Source organism: Oncorhynchus keta, unplaced genomic scaffold (assembly GCF_023373465.1).
Source record: "Oncorhynchus keta strain PuntledgeMale-10-30-2019 unplaced genomic scaffold, Oket_V2 Un_contig_2290_pilon_pilon, whole genome shotgun sequence".
In the NCBI taxonomy this organism is placed as follows: domain Eukaryota; kingdom Metazoa; phylum Chordata; class Actinopteri; order Salmoniformes; family Salmonidae; genus Oncorhynchus; species Oncorhynchus keta.
In genome coordinates, this window is record NW_026283111.1 from 313,383 (window position 1) to 327,288 (window position 13,906).

General features: G+C 50.4%; 1 protein-coding gene across 1 annotated transcript in view; it reads left to right on the top strand.

The window, feature by feature from the left end:
• The window catches only part of wdr59 (WD repeat domain 59), a 105,332-nt gene that overhangs the window by 539 nt on the left and 90,887 nt on the right, over nucleotides 1–13,906 (top strand). Inside the window, exons 2-4 of the mRNA XM_052505208.1 lie at nucleotides 528–570; nucleotides 5,789–5,831; nucleotides 12,417–12,552. Coding sequence (XP_052361168.1) covers nucleotides 528–570; nucleotides 5,789–5,831; nucleotides 12,417–12,552 — 222 coding nt within the window. The remainder of the gene's footprint in view (nucleotides 1–527; nucleotides 571–5,788; nucleotides 5,832–12,416; nucleotides 12,553–13,906) is intronic.

Consider the following 13,906-nt stretch of genomic DNA (forward strand, 5'->3'; position numbering starts at 1 on the left):
AGGTCACACATCCAGTGTCCAGACAGTGTTTTGTTACAACAGGTCTAATGCACCAGGTCACACATCCAGTGTTCAGACAGTGTTTTGTTACAACAGGTCTAATGCACCAGGTCACACATCCAGTGTTCAGACAGTGTTTTGTTTCAACAGGTCTAATGCACCAGGTCACACATCCAGTGTTCAGACAGTGTTTTGTTTCAACAGGTCTAATGCACCAGGTCAGACATCCAGTGTTCAGACAGTGTTTTGTTACACCAGGTCTAATGCACCAGGTCACACATCCAGTGTTCAGACAGTGTTTTGTTTCAACAGGGAAATGCACCAGGTCACACTCCAGTGTCCAAACAGTGTTTTGTTTCAACAGGTCTAATGCACCAGGTCAGACATCCAGTGTCCAGACAGTGTTTTTTGTTTCAACAGGTCTAATGCACCAGGTCACACATCCAGTGTTCAGACAGTGTTTTGTTACACCAGGTCTAATGCACCGAACAACGTAAACAAATAATAACATGCTGTTATCTTTCCAGGCCACTGCCATGTCCGTGGACTTCGACATGCTGTCCTGTCAGGGTGTGTACCAGTCCTTTAGAATTACAGCACCTTCACCAGAGATAAGTCAACATCACAGATAGCTCTGCCTCAGTTCAAAAAGCTCTCAGTCAACATCATAGCTCTGCCTCAGTCAATAATATAGCTCTTTTCAGAAAAAACTGTAGCTCTGCCTCAGTCAACATCACATTTAGCTCTGTCAACAAACTATAGCTCTGCCTCAGAATAGCTCTGCCTCAGACATCACTATAGCTCTGCCTCAGTCAACATCACTATAGCTCTGCCTCAGTCAACATCACTATAGCTCTGCCTCAGTCACTGTAGCTCTGCCTCAGTCAACATCACTGTAGCTCTGCCTCATTCAACATCACTATAGCTCTGCCTCAGTCAACATCACTATAGCTCTGCCTCAGTCAACATCACATAGCTCTGCCTCAGTCACTATAGCTCTGCCTCAGTCAACATCACTATAGCTCTTCTCAGTCACTGTAGCTCTGCCTCAGTCAACATCACTGTAGCTCTGCCTCAGTCAACATCACTGTAGCTCCTCAGTCAACATCACTATAGCTCTGCCTCAGTCAACATCACTATAGCTCTGCCTACCAGTCAACATCACTACAGCTCTGCCTCAGTCAACATCACTATAGCTCTGCCTCAGTCAACATCACTATAGCTCTGCCTCAGTCAACATCACTGTAGCTCTGCCTCAGTCAACATCACTATAGCTCTGCCTCAGTCACTGTAGCTCTGCCTCAGTCAACATCACTGTAGCTCTGCCTCAGTCAACATCACCTAGCTCTGCCTCAGTCAACATCACTATAGCTCTGCCTCAGTCTACATCACTATAGCTCTGGGTCGACATGCTGTCCTGTCAGGGTGTCAGTCCTTTACCACACATTACAGCACTCTTGCCAGACAGTCAACATCACTATAGCTCTGCCTCAGTCAACATCACTATAGCTCTGCCTCAGTCAACATCACTATAGCTCTGCCTCAGTCAACATCACTATAGCTCTGGGTCGACATGCTGTCCTGTCAGGGTGTGTACCAGTCCTTTACCACACATTACAGCACCTTCACCAGACAGTGTAGCTCTGCCTCAGTCAACATCACTATAGCTCTGCCTCAGTCAACATCACTGTAGCTCTGCCTCAGTCAACATCACTATAGCTCTGCCTCAGTCAACATCACTATAGCTCTGCCTCAGTCAACATCACTGTAGCTCTGCCTCAGTCAACATCACTGTAGCTCTGCCTCAGTCAACATCACTGTAGCTCTGCCTCAGTCAACATCACTATAGCTCTGCCTCAGTCAACATCACTGTAGCTCTGCCTCAGTCAACATCACTGTAGCTCTGCCTCAGTCAACATCACTATAGCTCTGCCTCAGTCAACATCACTGTAGCTCTGCCTCAGTCAACATCACTGTAGCTCTGCCTCAGTCACTGTAGCTCTGCCTCAGTTACTGTAGCTCTGCCTCAGTCACTGTAGCTCTGCCTCAGTCACTGTAGCTCTGCCTCAGTCACTGTAGCTCTGCCTCAGTCACTGTAGCTCTGCCTCAGTCACTGTAGCTCTGCCTCAGTCACATCACTGTAGCTCTGCCTCAGTCACTGTAGCTCTGCCTCAGTCACTGTAGCTCTGCCTCAGTCACTGTAGCTCTGCCTCAGTCACTGTAGCTCTGCCTCAGTCACTGTAGCTCTGCCTCAGTCACTGTAGCTCTGCCTCAGTCACTGTAGCTCTGCCTCAGTCACTGTAGCTCTGCCTCAGTCACTGTAGCTCTGCCTCAGTCACTGTAGCTCTGCCTCAGTCACTGTAGCTCTGCCTCAGTCAACATGTAGCTCTGCCTCAGTCAACATCACTATAGCTCTGCCTCAGTCAACATCACTGTAGCTCTGCCTCAGTCAACATCACTGTAGCTCTGCCTCAGTCAACATCACTATAGCTCTGCCTCAGTCAACATCACTATAGCTCTGCCTCAGTCAACATCACTATAGCTCTGGGTCGACATGCTGTCCTGTCAGGGTGTGTACCAGTCCTTTACCACACATTACAGCACCTTCACCAGACAGTCAACATCACTATAGCTCTGCCTCAGTCACTATAGCTCTGCCTCCGTCACTGTAGCTCTGCCTCAGTCAACATCACTATAGCTCTGCCTCAGCCACTATAGCTCTGCCTCAGTCAACATCACTATAGCTCTGCCTCAGCCACTATAGCTCTGCCTCAGTCAACGTCACTATAGCTCTGCCTCAGCCACTATAGCTCTGCCTCAGTCAACATCACTGTAGCTCTGCCTCAGTCAACATCACTATAGCTCTGCCTCAGTCACTGTAGCTCTGCCTCAGTCACTGTAGCTCTGCCTCAGTCACAGCTCTGCCTCAGTCACTGTAGCTCTGCCTCAGTCAAGCTCTGCCTCAGTCACTGTAGCTCTGCCTCAGTCACTATAGCTCTGCCTCAGTCACTGTAGCTCTGCCTCAGTCAACGTCACTGTAGCTCTGCCTCAGTCACAGCTCTGCCTCAGTCACTGTAGCTCTGCCTCAGTCACTGTAGCTCTGCCTCAGTCACTATAGCTCTGCCTCAGTCAACATCACTATAGCTCTGCCTCAGTCACTGTAGCTCTGCCTCATCACTATAGCTCTGCCTCAGTCAACATCACTGTAGCTCTGCCTCAGTCAACATCACTATAGCTCTGCCTCAGTCACTGTAGCTCTGCCTCAGTCACTGTAGCTCTGCCCTCAGTCAACATCACTATAGCTCTGCCTCAGTCAACATCACTGTAGCTCTGCCTCAGTCACTGTAGCTCTGCCTCAGTCAACGTCACTATAGCTCTGCCTCAGTCAACATCACTATAGCTCTGCCTCAGTCAACATCACTATAGCTCTGCCTCAGTCAACATCACTGTAGCTCTGCCTCAGTCAACATCACTATAGCTCTGCCTCAGTCAACGTCACTATAGCTCTGCCTCAGTCAACATCACTGTAGCTCTGCCTCAGTCAACATCACTATAGCTCTGCCTCAGTCAACATCACTATAGCTCTGCCTCAGTCAACATCACTATAGCTCTGCCTCAGTCAACATCACTATAGCTCTGCCGACATGCTGTCCTGTCAGCTCTGTACCAGTCAACATCATTACAGCACCTTCACCAGACAGTGTAGCTCTGCCTCAGTCAACATCACTGTAGCTCTGCCTCAGTCAACATCACTGTAGCTCTGCCTCAGTCAACATCACTATAGCTCTGCCTCAGTCAACATCACTATAGCTCTGCCTCAGCCACTGTAGCTCTGCCTCAGTCAACATCACTGTAGCTCTGCCTCAGTCAACATCACTATAGCTCTGCCTCAGTCAACATCACTATAGCTCTGCCTCAGTCAACATCACTATAGCTCTGCCTCAGTCAACATCATAGCTCTGCCTCAGTCAACATCACTATAGCTCTGCCTCAGTCAGTCACTGTAGCTCTGCCTCAGTCACATCACTGTAGCTCTGCCTCAGTCAACATCACTGTAGCTCTGCCTCAGTCAACATCACTATAGCTCTGCCTCAGTCAACATCACTATAGCTCTGCCTCAGTCAACATCACTATAGCTCTGCCTCAGTCAACATCACTATAGCTCTGCCTCAGTCAACATCACTGTAGCTCTGCCTCAGTCAACATCACTATAGCTCTGCCTCAGTCAACATCACTATAGCTCTGCCTCAGTCAACATCACTGTAGCTCTGCCTCAGTCAACATCACTGTAGCTCTGCCTCAGTCAACATCACTATAGCTCTGCCTCAGTCAACATCACTGTAGCTCTGCCTCAGTCAACATCACTATAGCTCTGCCTCAGTCAACATCACTGTAGCTCTGCCTCAGTCAACATCACTGTAGCTCTGCCTCAGTCAACATCACCGTAGCTCTGCCTCAGTCAACATCACTATAGCTCTGCCTCAGACATAGCTGTGCCTCAGTCAGGGTGTGTAGCTCAGCCTCAGTCAACATCATTATAGCTCTGCACTCAGTCAACATCACTATAGCTCTGCCTCAGTCAACATCACTATAGCTCTGCCTCAGTCAACATCACTATAGCTCTGCGACATGCTGTCCTGTCAACCAGTCCTTTACCACACATTACAGCACCTTCCCAGACAGTGAAGCTCTGCCTCAGTCAACATCACTATAGCTCTGCCTCAGTCAACATCACTGTAGCTCTGCCTCAGTCAACATCACTGTAGCTCTGCCTCAGTCAACATCACTGTAGCTCTGCCTCAGTCAACATCACTGTAGCTCTGCCTCAGTCAACATCACTGTAGCTCTGCCTCAGTCAACATCACTATAGCTCTGCCTCAGTCAACATCACTATAGCTCTGCCTCAGTCACTATAGCTCTGCCTCAGTCAACATCACTATAGCTCTGCCTCAGTCAACATCACTATAGCTCTGCCTCAGTCAACATCACTATAGCTCTGCCTCAGTCAACATCACTATAGCTCTGCCTCAGTCAACATCACTGTAGCTCTGCCTCAGTCAACATCACTATAGCTCTGCCTCAGTCAACATCACTGTAGCTCTGCCTCAGTCACTGTAGCTCTGCCTCAGTCACTGTAGCTCTGCCTCAGTCACTGTAGCTCTGCTCAGTCACATCACTGTAGCTCTGCCTCAGTCACTGTAGCTCTGCCTCAGTCAACATCACTATAGCTCTGCCTCAGTCACTGTAGCTCTGCCTCAGTCACTGTAGCTCTGCCTCAGTCAACATCACTATAGCTCTGCCTCAGTCACTGTAGCTCTGCCTCAGTCACTGTAGCTCTGCCTCAGTCATAGCTCTGCCTCAGTCACTCACTATAGCTCTGCCTCAGTCACTGTAGCTCTGCCTCAGTCACTGTAGCTCTGCCTCAGTTACTGTAGCTCTGCCTCAGTCACTGTAGCTCTGCCTCAGTCACTGTAGCTCTGCCTCAGTCACTGTAGCTCTGCCTCAGTTACTGTAGCTCTGCCTCAGTCACTGTAGCTCTGCCTCAGTCACTGTAGCTCTGCCTCAGTCACTGTAGCTCTGCCTCAGTCAACATCATTATAGCTCTGCCTCAGTCAACATCACTATAGCTCTGCCTCAGTCAACATCACTATAGCTCTGCCTCAGTCAACATCACTATAGCTCTGCCTCAGTCAACATCACTATAGCTCTGCCTCAGTCAACATCACTATAGCTCTGCCTCAGTCACTATAGCTCTGCCTCAGTCAACATCACTATAGCTCTGCCTCAGTCAACATCACTATAGCTCTGGGTCGACATGCTGTCCTGTCAGGGTGTGTACCAGTCCTTTACCACACATTACAGCACCTTCACCAGACAGTCAACATCACTATAGCTCTGCCTCAGTCAACATCACTATAGCTCTGCCTCAGTCAACATCACTGTAGCTCTGCCTCAGTCACTGTAGCTCTGATTCAGTTACTGTAGCTCTGCCTCAGTCACTGTAGCTCTGCCTCAGTCACTGAAGCTCTGCCTCAGTCAACATCACTGTAGCTCTGCCTCAGTCACATCACTATAGCTCTGCCTCAGTCAACATCACTGTAGCTCTGCCTCAGTCAACATCACTGTAGCTCTGCCTCAGTCAACATCACTGTAGCTCTGCCTCAGTCATCACTGTAGCTCTGCCTCAGTCATCACTATAGCTCTGCCTCAGTCAACATCACTATAGCTCTGCCTCAGTCAACATCACTGTAGCTCTGCCTCAGTCACTGTAGCTCTGCCTCAGTTACTGTAGCTCTGCCTCAGTCACTGTAGCTCTGCCTCAGTCACTGTAGCTCTGCCTCAGTCAACATCACTGTAGCTCTGCCTCAGTCACTGTAGCTCTGCCTCAGTCACTGTAGCTCTGCCTCAGTCACTGTAGCTCTGCCTCAGTCACTGTAGCTCTGCCTCAGTCACTGTAGCTCTGCCTCAGTCACTGTAGCTCTGCCTCAGTCACTGTAGCTCTGCCTCAGTCACTGTAGCTCTGCCTCAGTCACTGTAGCTCTGCCTCAGTCAACATCACTGTAGCTCTGCCTCAGTCACTGTAGCCACTGTAGCTCTGCCTCAGTCACTGTAGCTCTGCCTCAGTCACTGTAGCTCTGCCTCAGTCAACATCACTGTAGCTCTGCCTCAGTCACTGTAGCTCTGCCTCAGTCACTGTAGCTCTGCCTCAGTCACTGTAGCTCTGCCTCCAGTCACTGTAGCTCTGCCTCAGTCAACATCACTGTAGCTCTGCCTCTGTCAACATCACTATAGCTCTGCCTCAGTCAACATCACTATAGCTCTGCCTCAGTCGAGCATGCTGTCCTGTCAGGGTGTGTACCAGTCCTTTACCACACATTACAGCTCTTGCAGACAGTCAACATCACTATAGCTCTGCCTCAGTCAACATCACTATAGCTCTGCCTCAGTCAACATCACTGTAGCTCTGCCTCAGTCACTGTAGCTCTGCCTCAGTCACTGTAGCTCTGCCTCAGTCACTGTAGCTCTGCCTCAGTCACTGTAGCTCTGCCTCAGTCAACATCACTGTAGCTCTGCCTCAGTCAACATCACTGTAGCTCTGCCTCAGTCACTGTAGCTCCGCCTCAGTCACTGTAGCTCTGCCTCAGTCAACATCACTGTAGCTCCGCCTCAGTCACTGTAGCTCTGCCTCAGTCAACATCACTGTAGCTCTGCCTCAGTCACTGTAGCTCTGCCTCAGTCAACGTCACTGTAGCTCTGCCTCAGTCACTGTCACTGTAGCTCTGCCTCAGTCACTGTAGCTCTGCCTCAGTCACTGTAGCTCTGCCTCAGTCAACGTCACTGTAGCTCTGCCTCAGTCACCGTAGCTCTGCCTCAGTCAAGCTCTGCCTCAGTCACTGTAGCTCTGCCTCAGTCACTGTAGCTCTGCCTCAGTCAACATCACTGTAGCTCTGCCTCAGTCACTGTAGCTCTGCCTCAGTCAACATCACTGTAGCTCTGCCTCAGTCACAGCTCTGCCTCAGTCACTATAGCTCTGCCTCAGTCAACGTCACTGTAGCTCTGCCTCAGTCAACATCAGCTCTGCCTCAGTCAACATCACTATAGCTCTGCCTCAGTCACTGTAGCTCTGCCTCAGTCACTGTAGCTCTGCCTCAGTCAACATCACTATAGCTCTGCCTCAGTCACTGTAGCTCTGCAGTCAGTCACTGTAGCTCTGCCTCAGCTCAGGCACTGCTCTGCCTCAGTCAACATCACTGTAGCTCTGCCTCAGTCACATCACTAGCTAGCTCTCATCACTGTAGCTCTGCCTCAGTCACATCACTATAGCTCTGCCTCAGTCAACATCACTATAGCTCTGCCTCAGTCAACATCACTATAGCTCTGCCTCAGTCAACGTCACTGTAGCTCTCACATGCTGTCCTGTCAGTCATTACATCACTATAGCTCTGCCTCAGTCAACATCACTATAGCTCTGCCTCAGTCAACATCACTATAGCTCTGCCTCAGTCAACATCACTGTAGCTCTGCCTCTCAGTCAACATCACTATAGCTCTGCCTCAGTCAACATCACTGTAGCTCTGCCTCAGTCAACATCACTATAGCTCTGCCTCAGTCAACATCACTGTAGCTCTGCCTCAGTCAACATCACTATAGCTCTGCCTCAGTCAACATCACAATAGCTCTGCCTCAGTCAACATCACTGTAGCTCTGCCTCAGTCAACATCACTGTAGCTCTGCCTCAGTCAACATCACTGTAGCTCTGCCTCAGTCAACATCACTATAGCTCTGCCTCAGTCACTGTAGCTCTGCCTCAGTCAACATCACTGTAGCTCTGCCTCAGTCAACATCACTATAGCTCTGCCTCAGTCACTGTAGCTCTGCCTCAGTCAACATCACTGTAGCTCTGCCTCAGTCAACATCACTGTAGCTCTGCCTCAGTCATCAGTCACTGTAGCTCTGCCTCAGTCAACATCACTATAGCTCTGCCTCAGTCACTGTAGCTCTGCCTCAGTCAACGTCACTGTAGCTCTGCCTCAGTCAACATCACTATAGCTCTGCCTCAGTCAACATCACTATAGCTCTGCCTCAGTCAACATCACTGTAGCTCTGCCTCAGTCAACATCACTATAGCTCTGCCTCAGTCAACGTCACTGTAGCTCTGCCTCAGTCACTGTAGCTCTGCCTCAGTCAACATCACTATAGCTCTGCCTCAGTCAACGTCACTGTAGCTCTGCCTCAGTCAACATCACTATAGCTCTGCCTCAGTCAACATCACTGTAGCTCTGCCTCAGTCAACATCACTATAGCTCTGCCTCAGTCAACATCACTGTAGCTCTGCCTCAGTCAACATCACTATAGCTCTGCCTCAGTCACTGAAGCTCTGCCTCAGTCAACGTCACTGTAGCTCTGCCTCAGTCACTATAGCTCTGCCTCAGTCAACATCACTATAGCTCTGCCTCAGCCACTATAGCTCTGCCTCAGTCAACATCACTATAGCTCTGCCTCAGCCACTATAGCTCTGCCTCAGTCAACATCACTGTAGCTCTGCCTCAGTCAACATCACTATAACTCTGCCTCAGTCAACATCACTATAGCTCTGCCTCCGTCACTGTCGCTCTGCCTCAGCCACTATGGCTCTGCCTCAGTCAACATCACTGTAGCTCTGCCTCAGTCAACATCACTATAGCTCTGCCTCAGTCAACATCACTATAGCTCTGCCTCAGCCACTATAGCTCTGCCTCCGTCACTGTAGCTCTGCCTCAGTCAACATCACTATAGCTCTGCCTCAGTCACTGTAGCTCTGCCTCAGTCAACATCACTGTAGCTCTGCCTCAGTCAACGTCACTGTAGCTCTGCCTCAGTCACTGTAGCTCTGCCTCAGTCACTGTAGCTCTGCCTCAGTCAACATCACTGTAGCTCTGCCTCAGTCACTGTAGCTCTGCCTCAGTCACTGTAGCTCTGCCTCAGTCAACGTCACTATAGCTCTGCCTCAGTCAACATCACTGTAGCTCTGCCTCAGTCACTGTAGCTCTGCCTCAGTCACTGTAGCTCTGCCTCAGTCAACATCACTGTAGCTCTGCCTCAGTCAACATCACTATAGCTCTGCCTCAGTCAACATCACTATAGCTCTGCCTCAGTCACTGTAGCTCTGCCTCAGTCACTGTAGCTCTGCCTCAGTCAACGTCACTATAGCTCTGCCTCAGTCACTGTAGCTCTGCCTCAGTCAACATCACTATAGCTCTGCCTCAGTCAACAGCTCACTCAGTAGCTCTGCTCTGCCTCAGTCAACATCACTGTAGCTCTGCCTCAGTCAACATCACTGTAGCTCTGCCTCAGTCAACATCACTATAGCTCTGCCTCAGTCACTCAGTAGCTCTGCCTCAGTCACTGTAGCTCTGCCTCAGTCAACATCACTATAGCTCTGCCTCAGTCAACATCACTGTAGCTCTGCCTCAGTCAACAGTCACTATAGCTCTGCCTCAGTCACTGTAGCTCTGCCTCAGTCAACATCACTATAGCTCTGCCTCAGTCAACATCACTATAGCTCTGCCTCAGCTCTCAACAGTCACTGTAGCTCTGCCTCAGTCAACATCACTGTAGCTCTGCCTCAGTCAACATCACTGTAGCTCTGCCTCAGTCAACATCACTATAGCTCTGCCTCAGTCAAGCTCTGCCTCATCACTATAGCTCTGCCTCAGTCAACATCACTATAGCTCTGCCTCAGTCAACATCACTGTAGCTCTGCCTCAGTCAACATCACTGTAGCTCTGCCTCAGTCAACATCACTGTAGCTCTGCTCAGTCAAGTCACTATAGCTCTGCCTCAGTCAACATCACTATAGCTCTGCCTCAGTCAACATCACTATAGCTCTGCCTCAGTCAACATCACTATAGCTCTGCCTCAGTCAACATCACTGTAGCTCTGCCTCAGTCAACATCACTATAGCTCTGCCTCAGTCAACATCACTGTAGCTCTGCCTCAGTCAACATCACTATAGCTCTGCCTCAGTCACTGTAGCTCTGCCTCAGTCACTGTAGCTCTGCCTCAGTCAACATCACTCATAGCTCTGCCTCAGTCACTGTAGCTCTGCCTCAGTCAACATCACTATAGCTCTGCCTCAGTCAACATCACTATAGCTCTGCCTCAGTCAACATCACTGTAGCTCTGCCTCAGTCAACATCACTATAGCTCTGCCTCAGTCAACATCACTATAGCTCTGCCTCAGTCACAGCTCTGCCTCAGCATCACTGCTCTCAGTCACTGTAGCTCTGCCTCAGTCAACATCACTATAGCTCTGCCTCAGTCAACATCACTGTAGCTCTGCCTCAGTCAACATCACTGTAGCTCTGCCTCAGTCAACATCACTATAGCTCTGCCTCAGTCAACATCACTATAGCTCTGCCTCAGTCACTGTAGCTCTGCCTCAGTCACTATAGCTCTGCCTCAGTCAACATCACTGTAGCTCTGCCTCAGTCACTGTAGCTCTGCCTCAGTCACTGTAGCTCTGCCTCAGTCAACATCACTATAGCTCTGCCTCAGTCAACATCACTATAGCTCTGCCTCAGTCACTGTAGCTCTGCCTCAGTCACTGTAGCTCTGCCTCAGTCAACATCACTATAGCTCTGCCTCAGTCACTGTAGCTCTGCCTCAGTCAACGTCACTGTAGCTCTGCCTCAGTCAACATCACTGTAGCTCTGCCTCAGTCAACGTCACTGTAGCTCTGCCTCAGTCACTGTAGCTCTGCCTCAGTCACTATAGCTCTGCCTCAGTCAACGTCACTATAGCTCTGCCTCAGTCAACATCACTATAGCTCTGCCTCAGTCACTGTAGCTCTGCCTCAGTCAACATCACTGTAGCTCTGCCTCAGTCAACATCACTATAGCTCTGCCTCAGTCAACATCACTGTAGCTCTGCCTCAGTCAACATCACTGTAGCTCTGCCTCAGTCAACATCACTGTAGCTCTGCCTCAGTCACTGTAGCTCTGCCTCAGTCACTGTAGCTCTGCCTCAGTCAACATCACTGTAGCTCTGCCTCAGTCAACATCACTGTAGCTCTGCCTCAGTCACTGTAGCTCTGCCTCAGTCACTGTAGCTCTGCCTCAGTCAACATCACTGTAGCTCTGCCTCAGTCACTGTAGCTCTGCCTCAGTCAACATCACTGTAGCTCTGCCTCAGTCACTGTAGCTCTGCCTCAGTCACTGTAGCTCTGCCTCAGTCAACATCACTATAGCTCTGCCTCAGTCAACATCACTGTAGCTCTGCCTCAGTCAACATCACTATAGCTCTGCCTCAGTCAACATCACTGTAGCTCTGCCTCAGTCACTGTAGCTCTGCCTCAGTCACTGTAGCTCTGCCTCAGTCACTGTAGCTCTGCCTCAGTCAACATCACTGTAGCTCTGCCTCAGTCACTGTAGCTCTGCCTCAGTCACTGTAGCTCTGCCTCAGTCAACATGACTGTAGCTCTGCCTCAGTCACTGTAGCTCTGCCTCAGTCACTGTAGCTCTGCCTCAGCCACTGTAGCTCTGCCTCAGTCACTGTAGCTCTGCCTCAGTCAACGTCACTGTAGCTCTGCCTCAGTCACTGTAGCTCTGCCTCAGTCACTGTAGCTCTGCCTCAGTCACTGTAGGTCTGCCTCAGTCACTGTAGCTCTGTCTCAGTCAACGTCTATCCTGAGAGTCGTTGACCGATGTTGGTAATTCCTCAAGTCACTGCTAGTTGTGTATTTGTGGATTAATCAGATTTAAATGGGAGGTTGACATGTCAGGTGACCTATTTTCATCCAATCGTGTGTGTGTGTGTGTGCGTGTGTGTGCGTGTGTGTGTGTGTGTGTGTGTGTGTGTGTGTGTGTGTGTGTGTGTGTGTGTGTGTGTGTGTGTGTGTGTGTGTGTGTGTGTGTGTTTGATCTCCTCTCCTTTAGACGGAGGTTTCTGTATGTGGTGAACCTGGAGACTCCGTCTGAAGTTCCCAGGAAGATTGTCAGACCGAGCAAATGGGACGTGGGGACGGTTCAGTGGAACCCTCACAAGACAGAGTCCCACGTCTTCGCTGCCTCTGTGAGTGTTCAAACATCAACAAAAACAGCAACAATTCATCAAATTGCCTAAAAGATTATTCTGTTGATTTGCATTTACTTTTTATATCTGTTAATGACGCTCTTATCCCGAGAGTGGTTGAGCAGGCTCAGGTCTTATCCCGAGAGTCGTTGAGCAGGCTCAGGTCTTATCCCGAGAGTCGTTGAGCAGGCTCAGGTCTTATCCCGAGAGTCGTTGAGCAGGCTCAGGTCTTATCCCGAGAGTGGTTGAGCAGGCTCAGGTCTTATCCCGAGAGTGGTTGAGCAGGCTCAGGTCTTATCCCGAGAGTCGTTGAGCAGGCTCAGGTCTTATCCCGAGAGTGGTTGAGCAGGCTCAGGTCTTATCCCGAGAGTGGTTGAGCAGGCTCAGGTCTTATCCCGAGAGTCGTTGAGCAGGCTCAGGTCTTATCCCGAGAGTCGTTGAGCAGGCTCAGGTCTTATCCCGAGAGTGGTTGAGCAGGCTCAGGTCTTATCCCGAGAGTGGTTGAGCAGGCTCAGGTCTTATCCCGAGAGTGGTTGAGCAGGCTCAGGTCTTATCCCGAGAGTGGTTGAGCAGGCTCAGGTCTTATCCCGAGAGTCGTTGAGCAGGCTCAGGTCTTATCCCGAGAGTGGTTGAGCAGGCTCAGGTCTTATCCCGAGAGTGGTTGAGCAGGCTCAGGTCTTATCCCGAGAGTCGTTGAGCAGGCTCAGGTCTTATCCCGAGAGTGGTTGAGCAGGCTCAGGTCTTATCCCGAGAGTGGTTGAGCAGGCTCAGGTCTTATCCCGAGAGTCGTTGAGCAGGCTCAGGTCTTATCCCGAGAGTGGTTGAGCAGGCTCAGGTCTTATCCGGAGAGTGGTTGAGCAGGCTCAGGTCTTATCCGGAGAGTCGTTGAGCAGGCTCAGGTCTTATCCCGAGAGTCGTTGAGCAGGCTCAGGTCTTATCCCGAGAGTGGTTGAGCAGGCTCAGGTCTTATCCCGAGAGTCGTTGAGCAGGCTCAGGTCTTATCCCGAGAGTCGTCGAGCAGGCTCAGGTCTTATCCCGAGAGTCGTCGAGCAGGCTCAGGTCTTATCCCGAGAGTCGTCGAGCAGGCTCAGGTCTTATCCCGAGAGTCGTCGAGCAGGCTCAGGTCTTATCCCGAGAGTGGTTGAGCAGGCTCAGGTCTTATCCCGAGAGTCGTTGAGCAGGCTCAGGTCTTATCCCGAGAGTGGTCGAGCAGGCTCAGGTCTTATCCCGAGAGTGGTTGAGCAGGCTCAGGTCTTATCCCGAGAGTGGTTGAGCAGGCTCAGGTCTTATCCCGAGAGTGGTTGAGCAGGCTCAGGTCTTATCCAGAGAGTCGTTGAGCAGGCTCAGGTCTTAT